This window comes from Dendrobates tinctorius, unplaced genomic scaffold (assembly GCF_039654945.1).
Source record: "Dendrobates tinctorius isolate UK_male_01 unplaced genomic scaffold, ASM3965494v1 ptg000129l, whole genome shotgun sequence".
NCBI lineage: Eukaryota > Metazoa > Chordata > Amphibia > Anura > Dendrobatidae > Dendrobates > Dendrobates tinctorius.
In genome coordinates this window covers 35460749-35478871 of record NW_027361797.1, presented here as the reverse complement: position 1 = coordinate 35478871, position 18123 = coordinate 35460749, and the positions used below count along the sequence as shown (strand labels likewise).

The window sequence follows — 18123 nt, the reverse complement described above, 5'->3', positions numbered from 1 at the left end:
GTGTTTCTATTATATTTTACCTCCGATTGTTTCACTCCTGATTTGGGCTTACAAATACTGATGTAAAATACTGAGTGTGTGAATGTGGCCATATGGTTGAAATCAGACAGCCAGTGTAGCCAGTGTCTGACACATGCTACCCATGGATCTACACCATGTATCAACTGTCAGGTTCCATTTAAAGGGTTACTCTGTCAAATAATAACTAAGTAGTCACATGAGACACAGGTCTAGCTTTTGCATTAGGCCTGGAACTACATTGCATATTATTAAATTTGCTTTATCAACATAGATTGTAAGCTTGCGAGCAGGGCCCTCATTCCTCTTGGTATTTGTTATAATCTATGTGATTATTGTTATGCTGTAATGTCTATTGTCTGTACAATTCCCCTCTGAAATGTAAAGTGCTGCGGAATATGTCGGCGCTATAGAAATAAAATTCATTATTATTATTATGTTTGGGTATAATTTCAACCTGATATTCTCATTAGTAAAATGCAATCCCTAAAACTCCCTTAATAGAAAAAATCCTGTCTTAGATATAATAAAGCCATCGGTATAATTTTTAACTTTTAATTTTCTACATTCTCCACAAGTTCCCCAACCCCTTAACAAATACAATAAAATGTTCTTAAAAAAAGTAAAAAGATTAAAAAGATGAAAACGTTCAAATTACCGTTCCTCCAATTTCCCCAGTCAACAAAAAACAATTGGTAAAGAAAAAAATACAATTTTGATATCAACGTGTTCCGAAAAGTCTTATCTATCAAAATCTAAATTAATTAACCCAATCTGTAAAAAATTGTATTGGGAAAAAACAAATCTAAATTCCAGAATTGCAGGGGGGGGGGTTGGGTTGCCAAAATAAATGTAATGAGAAGTGATCAGTAGGTATCTACTGACTGTGTGACATCACATACTCCTTGAGGTTCAGTGCCTTGCTTCCATCACCGGCCAGGGCCACCTGGTTGCTGCATCGCACTTGTGCATGCTGCGCTCTTGATCTCGCTAAACTCCGTGATTTGGCTTCCCTCGGATATCCCACCACTGCCTCGATTTGACTTTTACAACTCATGGTCACATTCCAGACCCCGGAATCCTCAATTACAGTGTATAGGGTGATTGGGGCTTTACTATCCTTTTATTATACCACATGTGTGGTCATTATATTTATCTTTACTGTTTTCCCTTGGAATATATTTTATTTGTAACAAGGGTATTTCCCTGATGGCCCCGATAATCAAGCTATCATCTATATGTGTTTGTATCCATGGTCTATATGTGGTATGCTTCTTGTGCGATCATTTTTATAATACTAAGTAGCCTGTTTTCAACTTTACCATAATTTGCATTGATTGTCCTGTGCCTAACTCACCAATTGATAGACTAGCTCTTTGTGCTCTGGTTATTGAGTCAGTACCGTTTTCTGTACACTTCATCTGTAGTACAGCAGTTTGCATGTAGCACATTTTTACATAGGGACTAGCTTTAGTGCAGAGGTATAATTCATTATCAAGCTCATTCTTGTATATTTTTTTATGAATTTCTGAACTTTTTTCACCATTTAAAGAGGAGCTTTTGTTTTAATTTTTGGTAAGTTTAGTAGCAAGATTTGTAGCATCATAATCATACTGACTTGGAAAATTATATTGCCAGGTCAGTTTTACTGCATAATGAACACAGAGAATTTGAAACCCAAAAAACAATTGTGTAATTGCTGTTTTTTTTTATTTCACATCACTAGGAATTTTTTTTCCCATTTTCCAGTACAACGCATGATAAAAAAGTGTAATTAAATAGTACAACTAGTTTTAAAAACAAGCCCTGGCATTGCTTCATCAGTTTAGTGGAAAAATAAAAAAGTTACGGCTCTTGGAAAAAGGGGAGGGAAAAGGGAAAGAGCAAAATTGAAAAATTGCTCAGTCCTTAAGGGATTAAAATACAATATGTCTTGTATAGTACTTAAAAAGTATCGTAAAAAGACTTATTAAGGAGAATTGATACTGTATACTATTTTACCATTTGTTATCATCACACAAGTGATACACTTACCTTCACGACTAACTGGACCCAGACTTATAACATAGCTTTTTTCATCTGATGAACTTCGGGACCTAATTCCAGAGCACGACTGCAATAATGGAATGAAAATTGTATGATATAAACACATACAAAATGCAAACTGAAAAGAAGCAAAACATTGCAAGACACAATAATGCACAGGGTGTACTTACAGGGGCGCAGGAACCAGCAGTGGCGTCACACAGACTTACAGCGCAGTGAATGTAGACATAGCTATGATTGCCGACAAATTTAAACACTTGCAGGGACAGACGACCTTTTTGTGAGACGCCATTTTCTGGTACGCTAATGGTTGAGTCTTGTTTGTTAGGACAGCTACGGGGGGAAATAATACAAACACCATTAATAATCAATATCTACAAAGTTAGTATAAAGAATTACTAAGTCTAAGTCAATGGGCCTCTTTAGAGTACTATGATAATGCACTGAGTTTATGGATATTTATCTTTCTGTGATCATTGCTGGAAAAACAATTTTTTGCATCTAAGCTTTAAATAAGTAGTACAGTCAAAAGTAAAAAAAAGCTAAAAATGTTTTTAAAAATATATATTTTCAGAAATTACGTTATAAAAATACCACCTCTGATGTAAGTGTCCTTTTAACTTAAAATGAGCACTTCTCATGTGCGAGCGTGATTGTCACTGCTCGTTACTCGCTCGAGCATCAGTGTGCTCGAGATGCTTGTTACTCAATGGGAATTTTTGAATGCTTACACGCATTCTATGTAAGGGGGACGACTGGACCACAGCTACCTGCATGCCGGGTCTGGAACCGTTGAGGCTGCATCCCCTGTTCCTGGGGAGAAGCATTAATGAGGCAGATCTTCCCCTGCTGCATGAGGGAAGCTCTAATGAGGGTGAGCTTCCTGCTGACCGAGGGGGCCGGAGAAAGAGGAAAAAGAAGAGCGCGCAGCAGAGAAAATTGGCTCGAACTGAGGGCAGTGCGGAGTCAGATGAGTGGTGCGCTCCGCTCCCCATCCCTACACAGAGTACCGCTGCTGCGACAGGCCATGCTGTAGCAGACCAGAAGGACAGGGACTGCTGCGTGGAGGGAATCAGTGTGCCCAGTAGCAATCAAGAGATAGGGACCACTGTAAAGTGTGCATAGCCAGGTGTGCGAAGCAGCAGCCAGGAAGAAAAGTGCTCTGTCCAGGGAGCATCAGCATTACATAGGCCTGCGTCCGTACAGCAGCCCCACTGCCATCAGCAGGGACCAGAGAGCGAGAGGGATGTGCAGTTTGTGCCTGGTGGCTAATCAAGAGAAAGACACCGCACCCTAAGTGTCTGTGAGTACTGCACACATACCACATAAGAGGGACCGCATACGAGATTGACACTTGCGCCTTGACTTTGATAGCGAATATTTGTCCAGATACTTGTGACCTGACTTCACCTGGAATATAGTTGCAGAGCCACATTGGGCTCATACAGGACTGTGGCTTGTACCTTTGCTAGCCACTGCAGCATATGGACTAGGGCCAGTGGAAGGTACCAAAGACCGACCACTGTCGCCAGAAGACGGGGTATTGTTGTTTACCAGACCCCATTGGAAAGGACACCGCACCAGCTGTTGTCAGCACTATTCACTTCATGGAATAAGGAACCAGTGACTTTCATAGGAATTTGCATCTCTCCTTCCCGTGCCGGAGAGGTCTAATAAAATGTTGCCGAACCAGAAGGTCCTATTTGAAGAATTATTAAAAACAATTTCCATCTGACAATGCTGGCTGCAGATGTCACAGTTCCTTAGACAACCAAGGAATAGAGATGAGGGTGGCACACAACAGATGCAGCGAAGACAGGGGAACACTATCAAAGGTCTGGGACAGTTTTATCAGACCCTTGCAGCGCCCAGGCCTTGATGCGTGGGGTACTTTGACAAGGAGGGAAAAGTATTAGCATCCTCCATGATTCCTCTGTGTCTTACAACTATCAGGTATTCAAACTAGACACATAGCATGCACTTTCTCTCTATGCCTTGGAGGTCCTGGCCTGTCTTGTCGCTAGCGTTTTGTCAGAGCCGGGTTTTAGTGCCACCGGGGGTATTATAAACAATAGGTGCATCCACCTGTCAGCTGAAAATGCTGACAGGCTGACTCTTATCAAAATGAGCAAGGTTGGATTGGCCCAGACTTCTCAACACCACCGCATGACAGCAGCAACTCAAATTCAATGTTTTTTTCCTGGTCTATTCCCATGCACCCCTTTCCTCCCAAATATGGGTAAACGCTTCAGGATTTTGTCTTTTTTGTGTCATTCTCCTCGAACATCATATCAACAGGGTGATCATGTTACCCTCACTATAAGTTTTTTAAGGGTGTTTATGATGACCAGATTAAAAATTTTGAGAGGCCTACCTCTAACATTCTTTGATATATATGTATACCCCGCAGGGGTAAATGCTTTTCAGCCTATGCACATAGTGAATGTGCATTACCAGTCTAGGATAGCTACTTCTTAATAATGGGAAAAAAGTTTTCTGAGGCCCCCAACAACATCTCAGGGTTATTGTAGTGCCTTCTTCTAATTTTTTAGTTGTATGCACTAAAAGGTTGAGACTAAAAGGGCACCTCATGTCTTTCATGGCGCCAAATTTGAATCCTGTATGTATAAATGCTGTGACAGCTCTCTGTATTCATGTGTCAACCCCTGAAGAAGAAGTGTTGTACTTCGAAACGCGTAGGGATTAAAGGGTTAACTTTTTAACCTGTTGTGGTTATGGAATTTGTCTGGCAGCGCACGTAAAGTCCAAGAATTTATTCCTCAGTTACTTCTTCTAATTTTTGGCATCCCTTGCACTTGGTGCATATTACCAGATCAGGAGACTGACTTCTTATTAATGGGAAAAAAATCTTTTTCTGTGACTCCACTTTCTAGTTGAGGGAACATTTTTGGAAACCATAAAAAGAGCCATTGGGTTCTATTAGTATATGATCCAGTGCCTTTTTGTGGGCTGTTAGGTGGTTGTCATATAGGGTGTTCTCACACTGCATACAGGATTTCACAGCTGAGACAGGAGACTTTGTACAGTAAGTATGAAAGATCCTGGTCTCCTCCATATCAAGCTGAGTAGATGCTAAATGCTCCACCATATTCCCCAGCAGGGTTGGTGAAATAACATTCCTTGATGCTGCTACATTAATCTAAAAGCTCTTTTCAGGGCTAATTCAAATAGATTATATTCTCTAATAGAATTACCACTTCTAAACTCTCCAGTGCTTTTTTCCATCCATTTGTGGGTGCTTCTTGAAGTATGCTTGGGGTCATTGTCCTGCTGAAAGACCCAAGACCTAGGATGCAAACCCAGTTTTCTACACTGGACACTACTTTGCAACCCAAAATACTGCTCCTACAGTATCTGCAATTCGTTGAGGGAGAGCTGTCACAGTAGGGATAGCATATTACAGGCATCTAGTCAAGGATTATTGCCTTATAATCCTTGTTGCTGCAATCTAAAGAGAATATTTCAAGGTAACATCTATTCCATTCCCTATTAATACTACTGCTAGCTGTGTTTAGTGTAGGGATAGGTGCTAGGTATCATCTGCTGGAAATGAGTGTTTATTCTGTTCACATACATGTTTTCCATATGTCATAACTTGATTGCTTTTTTTCCATGCACTCATTGACAGATTCATGTATTTTTAGGGTGATTTTTCATCAAAAATTCATCAAAGCTGGTATTCATGCTTGTGTTCCTCCAGGGTTTGTTGCTGCCACATACAAGAAAATATATTTTCAGGGCTGGTTTAAATCCATTCAATATTCTACAGTAATACCACTCTTATCTGCAATTCATCTAGGGTGAGATGTAGCAGTAGGGATAGCATGTTACAGGGATTACTGCCTTATAAACCTTGCTGCTGCAAAAAAAATACCAAGGTTACATCTATTCTATTCCCAATTAATACGGCTGTTACCTGAGTTTAGTGTAGAGATAGGTGCTAGATGTCATCTGCTGAAAATGAGTGCTCATTCTGGTCGCATACATGTCTTCCATAAGCCATAACTTGATTGCTTTTTCCTTGCACTCATTGACAGATGAATGTTTTTTTACAATGATCTGTACTCAGAAATTAATCAGAGCAGGCAAAATTAACTGATTTAATGTGTCCATTCGCAGTTTTACTGTAGCAGCTGTATGTAAGATGTTGTGGTGGGAGACTTTAGGCTACTAGAGCTGGAATTACCACTTCTAAACTCTCCAGTGTTTTTTTCCATCCATTTGTGGGTGCTTCTTGAAGTATGCTTGGGGTCATTGTCCTGCTGAAAGACCCAAGACCTAGGATGCAAACCCAGTTTCCTGATACTGGACACTATTTTGCAACCCAAAATCCTTTGGGAATCTTCACAATTCATGATGCCTTGCACAAAGTCAAGGCATCCAGCGCCAGATGCAGCAAAACAGCCCCAAAATATATTTGAACCTCCACCACTTTTCACTGTAACTATGTAACCACTGTGTTATTTTATTTGTAGGCCTCATTTACAGTAAACAGTAGAATGATGTGCTTTACTAGAAAGCTCTAGCTTGGTCTCATCTATCCACAAGATGCCTGTTGGCCCTCTAAAAATAGTGGAGGGCACCTGCTGGCCCTCTATAAATTGTGAAAGCCGTCTTCTGGGCCTCCAAGTTTGAAACTTTAAAGTATTAATGCGAAAAAGAATATTTACTCACTAAATTATCTTGCTGTAACAAACATTGTGACTTTCAGAGTCCCTCGTTCATAAATTAAGCATGATCTGTCTGATCATGTCTCACACCACATGGCCAAATAAGGTATTAAAATATTAAAATTACATATCCTGGTGAATGTTTTTTTCACCATTGAAAGCAAGCGTGCAAAAATGCAGAAAAACCACTACTTGTGAATATAGCCCAAGCTATGGAGTAGCATGTTTTTTCCCTTATTTATTTTGCCTTATATACAAGTCATTATTCTAGAAAGAATGTTTCTTAACATTTTTTTCCAGTAAAGTTCATTTGATCTTCAAGGTTGTATGTTCTATTGTGAGTCCGTAAAAGTGGCATAATACTCTGACAACATTGTTCCCAGCAGCGACCTGACATTCAGAGATGCTTCCAAGCAGAGGCGTAGCTAGGGTTTTGGTTCGGGGGGGCAAAACTTCTGAGTGGGCCCCCAACCAGGAAACTTTGATTACAACTCGGTGACGCACAATAATAGTGGAGGAGAACCTCAGCAGAGGACCGCGCTGTTGCTGAATATAATTTCTAAATAAAGACCAATATTGATATTACCGCCATATTGTGAGTGGTAGATACCTGTCCTACACAACATACCGTATAAGAGATCACAGCACAGTTACAGATGGTAACTTACAGCGGACATGCTTTCTGATGGAATCGTTCACTTTTGCATCTGGCCCAGACCAACATGACAACTTCTTCCAGCCAGGACTCGTCTGCAGAGATTACAACAAAGATTCATTTCATGTCTCATATTTTCAGCACTGTCACCAATGGGACTACTCCCTACCTGCACAAACTACTTACCCTGCTGATAACCCAATGCTGAGCCGCTGCTGCTGTATGTGTCCCTTTAACTGTACCTACTGTGTGGTTCTCTGTGCCCTCTAAATTCTAAAGCAACTCTCGAAAACAGTGCCCATATTTTGTCCCCTAGAAAGTAATAACGCCATTTGTGCCCCTTTGACAGTCACAGTTACCTGAGTTCCCTATAACAATAAGTGCCCACTTTACATTTAATAATGTCATGAGTCTCCCCCCTGTACAGCTCCCCTATACACTGTATGATGCTCCCCTATACACAGTATGATGCTCTCTTATACACAGTCTAATCCCCCCTCACTGTATATACACTGACCGCTTAGTATTCCCCAAATTGTTTGATAGCTCCACACTGTAATCTCCACACTGTATGATGGCCCGCTAGGTAGCCTCCATATAGTATAATGTGCCAGACAAGTTCACTATAGTCCTCAATATAGTATAATGCACTCCCCATAGGCAGACCCTATAGAATAATGCAGCCCTTTATATAATGCACCGCAAAGGAAGCCTCATAAAAAATAAATCCAAAACTCACCTTTCCTCCTGGTTTCTTCACTGCTGCGAGCTCCCGCACATCTCCGGACTGTAGGCTCCGAGTAGTGACGTCATTGCGACCCCCTGTCAGTGTTGGCGTTAGTGACATCAGAAGCTGATGGGAGAGGGAGCGTAATTCTCCTCCTCTAATCAATGTAGACAGCTGAAATGACATCCAGCTAACACAGTTGATTTTGCAATGACAGGTGGGGACCCACTGCTGGCGCAGGGCCCCTGCGCCTGCTCAGGGGCCCCACAGCGGCTGGGTGGCAGATCATGGATCAGAATGTAACACTATCGGCGTGCTGTGGGTGGGTCCCCTCAAAGCGCTGGTCCTGGGGTGACCTCCCTCCCCCCTGTAGCTCACCACATTGTAGGATTCACTCCAACAATAAGTCACCTGCATTACTGATACTAATATATTATATCACACTAGTAAAATGTCCATGCCACTAACAATCACTGTATAGAAAAACACTATTCGACAGCTACTTGTCATCAAGCACTAACTGCTGCTGTGGCACTACAAGTGCCAGACTTAACTTCCCAGTAGGAGCACTCTGAGAGCAGCAAACACTAGTTAGGGTGTGTGCACACGTTGCGGATTCTGCTGCGGATCCGCAGTGGATTTGGTCCTATGGATCCGCAGCAGTTTCTGCTGCGTTGTACAGTACAGTCTATGAGAAATGAAAAACACAGTGCACATGCTGCGGATTTTCTGCAGATTTAAATCTGCAGTATGTCAATTCTTTGTGCGGAATCCGCAGCGTTTTGACACCTGCTCCATTATAGGAATCTGCAGGTGTAAAAACGCAGGGGAAATCCGCACAAAATCTGCACTAAATCCGCAGGTAAAGCGCAGGTCATTTAACCTGCGGATTTACCTGTGGATTTGGCCAAATCCGCGCGGAAAAATCCACAGAGTAATCCACAACGTGTGCACATACCCTAATCCTCTAGGACTCGCTGTCAGCCTGGTAACGGGTAGGTTAATAATTACACGCCAGCACAAACAGCGAGATAAGGTGATCGATACACTGGTTTAACCCTCCCTCTGCCTGCCAGGGAGGTTGTGCCACTTTCTCTGCACAGCTCAATGACTGCAGCCAGCAGTGCGATCTCTAGTTTGCACTTTTCCTGGTTTTCTCTCAGTCCCAAAGTGCAGTAAATTCCCAGGCCAAGACAAAGCATCGCCATATGGCGCATCAGTGACCGCTGCAAAGTGCCTGAAAACTATGTAACACGTAAGGAGAGCATCATGTAATGAATATTACACCCAAATAGCAGTAAGTTGTATGTATATATCCAAAGCAACAGATTAGACACTTCAAATAGTAATAAACATAGATACTCATCAATTCCCATGCTGTGTGCAGTGTCCACTGGTCCTGGAGCAGCACGCTCCTCAGCTTTCAGGCTCCTCTCAGTCAGAAGCAATCAAGTGCAGAGCAGACAGTGAACTCAGCTCACAGGCAGAGGCAGAGCCCCCTACGTCCAGGCTGCTGCTGGAGCTGACGACTTCTCTGCGGCAGGGAGCTTTCAAGGAGAGTGCGCTCAGCCAGGATTGGGTGAGTGACCTCCCCTCCCCCTCTCCTCTGCAGAAGAGCGGTCACATGACTCACTCCCTGCTGCAGCATGTAATTGTATCGGCGCGATCTACACGCCGATATATTTACATAGCATAGCTCGGGTGGGCCCCATCAGAACGCGGGGCCTGGGGCCACCGCCCCCTCTGCCCCCCCCGGTAGCTACGCTACTGCTTCCATGGGTCTTCCCCCATGCTGTTCCCATGTCATTTCTGCACTATTTCCATTGAAATCATCAATTTTTAGACTTCTCCAGACCTACGGGTGGGGGGGTGGGTCTGCCGGAAAAATGCTTGAGTTTCCCATTGACTTCCATTATACTCGTTACTCATGTCGGGCACTCGAGCATTACCATTTGCTCGACTCGAGTAACAAGCACCAGAGCATTTTAGTGCTCACTCATCACTAATAAGCACCTACTATTATGGTGCCTAGTTCTGACACCCAGCACATATGGGCATGGATGTCAACCTCCACCACTTGTTTACCTCTGGACAGGATTCGTCTCAAGTTTTCACCATCCAATAGCAAATAGATGAAACTGGGGCTGTGTTCCCCTTCTCCAAAGTTCCAATAACAACCCCAGAGTTAGACTTTATTGTGCAAATACACCTGTTGTTTCAAAAAGATATATGCTGAGGTCCAACTCTTAGACTATTATCAAACTCTCAGACAAGTAAATGGGGAAAGCTGTGCATGCGCAGACATCTCTTCATTTTGGCAGTGCCAAGCAGGTCCCTATTCTCAAGGTGGATGTGGGGCCCACCAGTGTGATATGCAGTTATAGCAGATATTTGTGGCATATTCTGTCGTTTTTTTCCATAAATGTACAAGATTTAAATACCCCTTTAAAAGGGTTCTCTGGGAAGAGAAAAAAAAACTAAAATAGATGTCATTAAAAATAAAATCCTAGATTCTTTTGAATAGCAAATCATAATAATTTTTTCTAGGGACATAATTATTATAGAATTACAATGGCCGCCATCTTGTTACACTGACGAAAACCTGTCCTAGAATTTGGGGACAGATGATTGAGCATGTGCAGTATGAACTCCTTCTCTCCCTTCATGTACACAAAAATGTGCTTGTAGACATTCTGATCTAATCTTGGAGATCTGAAGACGCTGCTAGCACTACTGTCCACCATGTCTATCGAATCTAATACTGGAAATACATAAATTAATAAAAGGAGTGCTGAAGTAAGAAGAGGCTCCTCACACTGCTGACCACCCTGAATTCTGATGTAATACTGGAAATACCAGAGGAGCTGAGCTAAGAAGAGGCAGCTCACACTTCTGTCTACCATCTTTCTGATCTAATAAAGTAGATACTAGAGAAGCTGAAATAAGAAGAGGCTGTTCACAATACTGTCCACCCTTTTCTATCTAAAACTGGAGCTATCAGAAGTATTGAGGTAAGAAGAAGGTGCTAATACTGCTGCCACTATGTCTTTTGGATCAAATACATGAGACACCAGAAGTGCTGTGATAAGAAGAGGCTGCTCACACTGCTGTCCACTGTCTTTCTGATCTAATATTAGAGATACCAGGAGTGCTGAGGTAGGAAGAGGCTGCTCACACTGCTGTCCATCGTCTTTCTGATCTAATGCTAGAAATACTGTACCAGGAGTGCTGAGGTAAGAAGAGTCTGCTCACAGTGCTGTCTGTCATCTTTCTGATCAAATACCAGAGATAAGAGGAGTGCTGAGGTAAGAAGAGGCTGGTCTCACTGCTGAGCACCCTGACTATCTGATATAATACTAGAGATACTACTAGGGGTGCTCAGGTAAGAAGAGGATGCTCACACTGCTGTTCACCCTGACTATATGATGTAATACTGCAAATATACTAGGAGTGGTGGCATAATAAGAGGCTGCTCACCATAACAATTAGATGATTTTTTTTGTCAACTGTTTCATAACTTTATATACTGTTACCTCTCTTTTTAATAATAGGCAATATAATAATATAATAAAATAATATTAAGTAATAATAATAATATGGTAATCACTTCCTGAACCTACTAAATGAGAGAGACTATCAGCCTGTACCTGTCTTGAATTATGTAATATTTCAGGGGATCATCTGCGTATGGTGAAGTCGTTGCGTAACAGGTCCTCATTACAAGAACATAGTGAAAAGCATCTCCTCCCTGAACAAAGACTCCAATGTACAGCATTGACTTGGTTGAAAGCACAACTTCTGACACTTCATATGGAGTCACGTAGCTGCTGTCTTTATAAAGTGCCATGTATGCTGTGAATTGTCCCGTCCCTCCAACAGTGATATTTGTGGAGCTGTAGAAATAAAAAGGTCACCCAACGTCATTTTTTTCATTTATTAGGTTAATAGAAGGATAGTAAGCAACACATTCAAGGCACAAATTATATATGTGACGTATATCTATCTATCTATTTATCTATCATCTATTTATCTATCTATCCAAGTGCGCGTTACACAGACGGCACACGGATGTGCTGTATGTATTTACACTAACCCATTGATTTGTATTGGCAATTGTTATCCGTGTTGCTAAAAAATAACGACATGTGTCCATGAGGTTCACATGAACACACACTCCATGTAAAAAGACGAACATGTGAAGATCATCATAGGTTTCAATAGATATGTGTAGATACGTGTCTCCGGTATTCGTAAGAATGGATGATACACAAACTGGAGACACGTAAATGTGAAGGGGGCCTAAGGTGAATGGCCCAAATGTAGACAAGAAATTGAATATATTCCTTACTTATAGAATGGTTTCACTGCTGTTTTCAGACTGACCATCATGTCCAGTGAGTACGAACAAAATATTGTCACAGTCAAAACTTGGTCTCTTGCTATTAACCCAGTAGCTTTCAACAAAAGACGCATTTTGCTTTTATAAGTGACATCTGTTCCATTTTTCTGCATAAATATAAAGTAAAGAAGTGAATCAGAGGCTTATACAGAAGGAAAATGTTACATGGACTAATATGCTGTACAAATATTTAACCCAATTTGTTAAAATAAAGTTACAAATAAATTGGTAGTAGATTACAGCTAAAATTAAAAACTTTCAATTTTTAGGTCTACACTTTCCCAAATTTGCACAAAACTACTTGGTTTTCAATTTGTTTTAAATTGAATTTGCATCTTCCTATAAATTGTAAGTCTATAACCCCTACTGACGGGTTCTTTTTTCTACTGAAATTCACCTGCACAAAGATAAATAACATATTTTGGGTCATCGTCAGCAGTTGAAATTCATGAGCAAATCAAAAAAGTATCGTTGGCGTCAGACATTAAGAATTTTAGAAATTAAAGGGTTATTCCCTACTTTGGAAGTTATGGTTTATTCATAGGCGATAACTTAGCTCTGTACATGGTGCGCACCATCACTTATTCATTATCTATAAGACTGCTGGAGATTAAAATGGTAATAACTCTGTCCAGTCCATGTGCCAGCTACAGAAGGTGAGGATACCAAAAAAGCTGAGTGCGGCAGAGCTAAGCTGCTTATGTGACTCAGAAATTCATTAATTTCCAAGGGAGTTAGGTCTCCTTCACACAACCTGTTGATTCCTGTACAGGAAAAACCAGTACTGGTGAGTTCCGTGGATCGTGGCCGTGTGCCATCCGTATGTGGTATATGACATTTAAATGATATCTGTGTATCCTACTGTCCGTGTTTCACGTCCGTCCATATGTCATGTGCCTGGGAAAAGCAGTGCAGTTGTAAGGGGTGTACAAGGACTAGTTGTGCCCACTCTCCCTTGCTCGTGTTTTTACGTTTCTGACAAGCTGGTATATTTATTACATTATGCTGTGAACTGTATAATGCAGCTATATTGTATATGACTGTCAAATGTTATGTGTATTATAAGATTGCTATGCTGCGTAACGCAATATACATGTGTTATTGTGTAGGGAAAGTGTAGTATTTAGATTAGCCCACTACAGAGGGGCACAATAGTATAAGATAGCAATAGGATAGGAACTAGTTAATTAGGAGGGGCCAACTGGTGTAAGGTATAGAGAGTTTCCTGCATTTGGTCAATAGGGCCTGGAAGCCCGGACAGGGAAGTTGTGCCACGCAATGTTCAAGTAAAGGAGCCCAGCTCGTCCAGGGCCTAGGAGTAATGGTCACTTGGGAGGTGAAGGAATACAGGACAGCTTCAACATGGTTGCAATAAGCTACGTGGGAAGACACCTAAATGCCCGTGGCGAAGCGGACAGGAAACTCCTAAAGGTAGTTAGGCTGGCCAGACACAACGCTGCGGTACCAGAGATAACGGTATGACCCTGCAAAATTCTTGGAGGTGTAAGGGACAGCACAGGGAAAGGAAAGGCTATGATTTGTGATGGATCCTGTGTTGTACCTGTGACTAATCTGGATGAGCTGAGACAAGAACTGAGTAAAGTTGTTTGTTTAAAACTGGATCTGGACTCTGCCTGTCTTTGCATGGTATTTGGGAAAGGAAACCCCCAGCAGAATGGAGAGGACTCTCATGTGCAAGTAGGTGAACCAAAGAATGCACAACCAATGGGCCAACGTATTTATATGACGGAGGGCCAGGGTGTGCCAGTATTGCCACCCTCTGCTGCGACTACCTCCCTGGTCCCCGTTACACAGTTCGCATTGTTGTTTGATCAGCCTCCATCCATGGGCTTTCCCTCTGCTGGTTAGGAAAATTACATGGGAGCCTACGCCATTTTTTAAATTTAATTCCTAATTTTACAAAAGACAAACGCAGTGGGTGCTGAATACAACTCTTTTCATTGTCACCCGGTCTCGCTAATTACAAGGAGACCAAGCGACAATGATGGGAGCTGCCTTCAGCAGCTGGTGCCTGGGAACAGCATAACCTGTACCGCTTCTTCACAGTTGCCGGTATGTGTCACATTGATGACACACGTTATCATCCGTGTGTCATCAGAGTGCATGTGTGCAGCATGTGTTTTGTCCATGCTGCTGATAAAAAACTGACATGTCAGCGGGTTTTTCCACATAGATACAAGGTCCGTGTAAAAAACCTGACATGTGGGCGCCACCATTGAATATAATGGGTGTGCGTGTGTCCGCATTTTCGATCATTAAAAATGCACTGCATACGAACACAAAAATGGATGTGTGAAGGGGGCCTTACAGAAAAAGTGTAACTTAGTTGCTCATTTCTCTTTTTGCAGCCCCACCTTGTAATGCGGGTGTGTGTGGACCTACTGAGCCACTGGCCAGGCGTACCCTGGAGGGGCTTAATTAAATGACTTCCGGGTATTTATTAGAGGCTCTGATGGTGAGGATAGACTTGTCCATAGGTAGTCAACAAGTACCACTCCAGGACAGTCCCTGGGTCTGCAACAGGTGACCTGAGAGTCAAAGGCACAGGTATATGGTACAAGTGGATGAAGACAAATACTTTGTCAGACAATCTGAGGTCAGGACATCCAGCACAGGTTCACTATACGTAGCTGAAGTCAGTAGCGGAGAGATCAGGAAAAATGGTAAATAAGCCAGGTCAATAGCAGGAGAGACAGAATAAATATGCTCCAACAAGATCTAGAGACAAGCAACTAGGAACCTACATTCAGGCCAGGAGTGGTGGAAGGATCTGCCTAATAAACCCGCTGTGGCCTAGGGATAGGCTGAGGAAGTTAAACTTTGCAGGAAGCAAGTGGTTAAGTTCCTGCAAAGTCTGGGCACTCCTCCCTACAGCCAGGTGGAGACTCACCAGCAGCAGTAGGATGCAGCAGTATTGGAAATGCTGCAGTAGACAGCTCAATGAGACCAGTAGTGGAGAGTAAGGTCTCGAGGTCTACCAAGTATGCACAGGCCTTCCCTTCTTCAAAGGCAAAGTAACATTAGCAATTTGGGGAATGAAGAACATAACTGAAAGTTAGAATGCTGTTCTTTTTCTATGAGATGGGCATGGTCTGTATAGGGATATGGTCCGGTATAAACCATTTTGTCTCTGGGCGGGCAGAAAGGTAATAGGATGGTCACATACAATTATCTGAAGTGCACATGCTCCTGCATGGATTGGGGATGTTACAGTAAAGGTGTTTGTGCTTGCATCATCACGAAATCCAAAGCAACTTGCATCATTCAGGGCAACGCTACTGGCATTGAAGCCCAGACTCGTCAGCTGACATTTATGAAAAACAGCTCTCATGTCGTAGACATCACAGGTCAGCTCAGGATGGATGTCTGCAAGATCTAAAATATAAAAAACATAGATGCTATTTTCTTTCAATTCAACAATGAAAATATTTCTTATCAAGGCCACAGGAACTTAGGAAGCAATATGCAAACTTGAAATTTTAACTGACTTTGTTTATAACTATAAGAATAACCTGTGGCAGTGAAGCACAAAACATGGTACTGACTTCAAATATTTTTTTGGTCACATGCCCTTTGTTTTATTGCCCATTGATGGAGCTTCAGCTGGGTTTTAGTCTTCTACCCAGCTGGTCTCAATGTTATGCTATAGACAGAACTACAAGTTCATCTTGTTGAGATCCTTTGATCAGATCATTACTGATGCTACACTCCTGTGTGGAATGTTAATGGACACAGCAGTCACTAAATTAAGGGGACTGGACTCGGTCTGATATTAATCACACCCCATTATCTAATATATAAAGCTCAAAGTGTGTATGTATGTATGTATGTATGTATGTATGTGTGTGTATGTCCGGGATAGGCATCCGCACCGTCGCAGCTACAGCCACAAAATTTGGCACAGTCACACGTCTGGACCCCGAGAGCGTCCTAGGCTATGTTGTGAGGCGAAATTTTAACCCCGCGTGTTCCAATTCACCAAACAATTTTGCCCCTGTCTACATAATGGGGAAAAAGTGTGTGCGTGTCAAGCCCCGCCCCTCATTATGATGTCATAATGCCCCTGTCTACATAATGGGGAAACAGTGTGTGCGTATCAAGCCCCGTCCCTCATTATGATGTCACAATGGTTGCCATGGCGACGCTGATGTCATCATAGGTTGCAAGCCCCGCCGCTCATTATGATGTCATAATGGTTGACTATGGGATGGAGGATGTGTGATGGGTATATGGGCACTCGACTATGGGATGGCGAATATGTATGATGGGTATATGGGCATGGGACTATGGGATGAAGGATGTGTGATGGGTACATTGGCATGGGACTATGGGATGGAGGATGTGTGATGGGTATATGGGCACGGGACTATGGGATGGCGGATATGTATGACGGGTATATGGGCACAGGACTATGGGATGAAGGATGTGTGATGGGTATATGGGCATGGGACTATGGGATGGAGGATGTGTGATGGGTATATGGGCACTCGACTATGGGATGGAGGATATGTATGATGGGTATATGGGCACTGGACTATGGGATGGAGGATAATTATAACTTGCTATAACTAACCACAGTTAGTTACTATGCCCGGGCAGCGCCGGGCTCTTCAGCTAGTACTGTATATAACACACCCTTAAAAGATCACTTCAGATTTTAACAGAACTCCCTGCTCAAATATCACCCTGTCAAAGACTCTCCCAGGTACATATCATAGTATATTGTACACATAAGAAGGTTTTCATAGCCAGATAGATAGTGACAGATAGAAGCTGCACTGTTGATTTAGAATCATCCAGCAACTATAGGGGTTAAAATTATAGCAGACAGGGGGTGTTTAGCTCAGCCCCAGGGGATACTGGGAAAGTTGTTATTGCGTCCAGGACATCCGGGAGTATGGTGTGTGCTAGATAGTCTCCTGTCAGTCTGAAATCAGTCAGGCCATGTAGACCAGTTCTTACTGGGAAGTGATTGCTATAATCATAGAAGCAGTCAGGACAGCCAGGAGGATCATAATTACATAAAGATAGAAGTGAGAGAGCTACAGCACCGGACTCCCCCCCTCCCCCCACCTTACTGCATGAGCAAGGTACAGTTCTGCTCAGATTAAAACACTGTGTGTGAAGAGAAATTATCTGTACAAATAAATTATCTGTTGATGAAACATTGCATAAAGAGAAGTGATTCTGTGTGTTGTAAAGAAGCTTGAATAAAACCCCTGTGATCAACTTCAGCTTAAAAATGCATGATAGCTGTGTGCCTGTAAACCATTACCTCCCCTCTACTGTGAAGAATTATAATTAATAATAATAATAGCTCTACCCTCACCTACTGTATCCTCACCCATCCCTTGTAGATTGTGAGCCCTCACGGGCAGGGTCCTCTCTCATCCTGTACCAGTCGTGACTTGTATTGTTTAAAGGGAAGGTGCTTCAATTTTATATAATTTGCAAAAAAATAGTAAGTTACAAAACATGTTGTTTCAGCAAATGTTGTACTAACCAGGATTTATGGTTTGTTTGTAATAATGTTTTCATGTAGCCACTGGGCGCTGACATCTTGATT

At 42.2% G+C, this 18123-nt stretch overlaps 1 protein-coding gene across 1 annotated transcript in view; it reads right to left on the bottom strand.

Annotated features, from left to right (window-relative positions):
• LOC141047856 (uncharacterized) overlaps positions 1 to 18123 on the bottom strand; it is a 359889-nt gene that overhangs the window by 129743 nt on the left and 212023 nt on the right. The window contains exons 45-49 of the mRNA XM_073543184.1: positions 15724 to 15932; positions 12486 to 12643; positions 11785 to 12030; positions 2235 to 2397; positions 2053 to 2131 (exon numbers count right to left, since the gene is read on the bottom strand). Of these exons, the coding sequence (XP_073399285.1) occupies positions 2053 to 2131; positions 2235 to 2397; positions 11785 to 12030; positions 12486 to 12643; positions 15724 to 15932 (855 nt within the window). The remainder of the gene's footprint in view (positions 1 to 2052; positions 2132 to 2234; positions 2398 to 11784; positions 12031 to 12485; positions 12644 to 15723; positions 15933 to 18123) is intronic.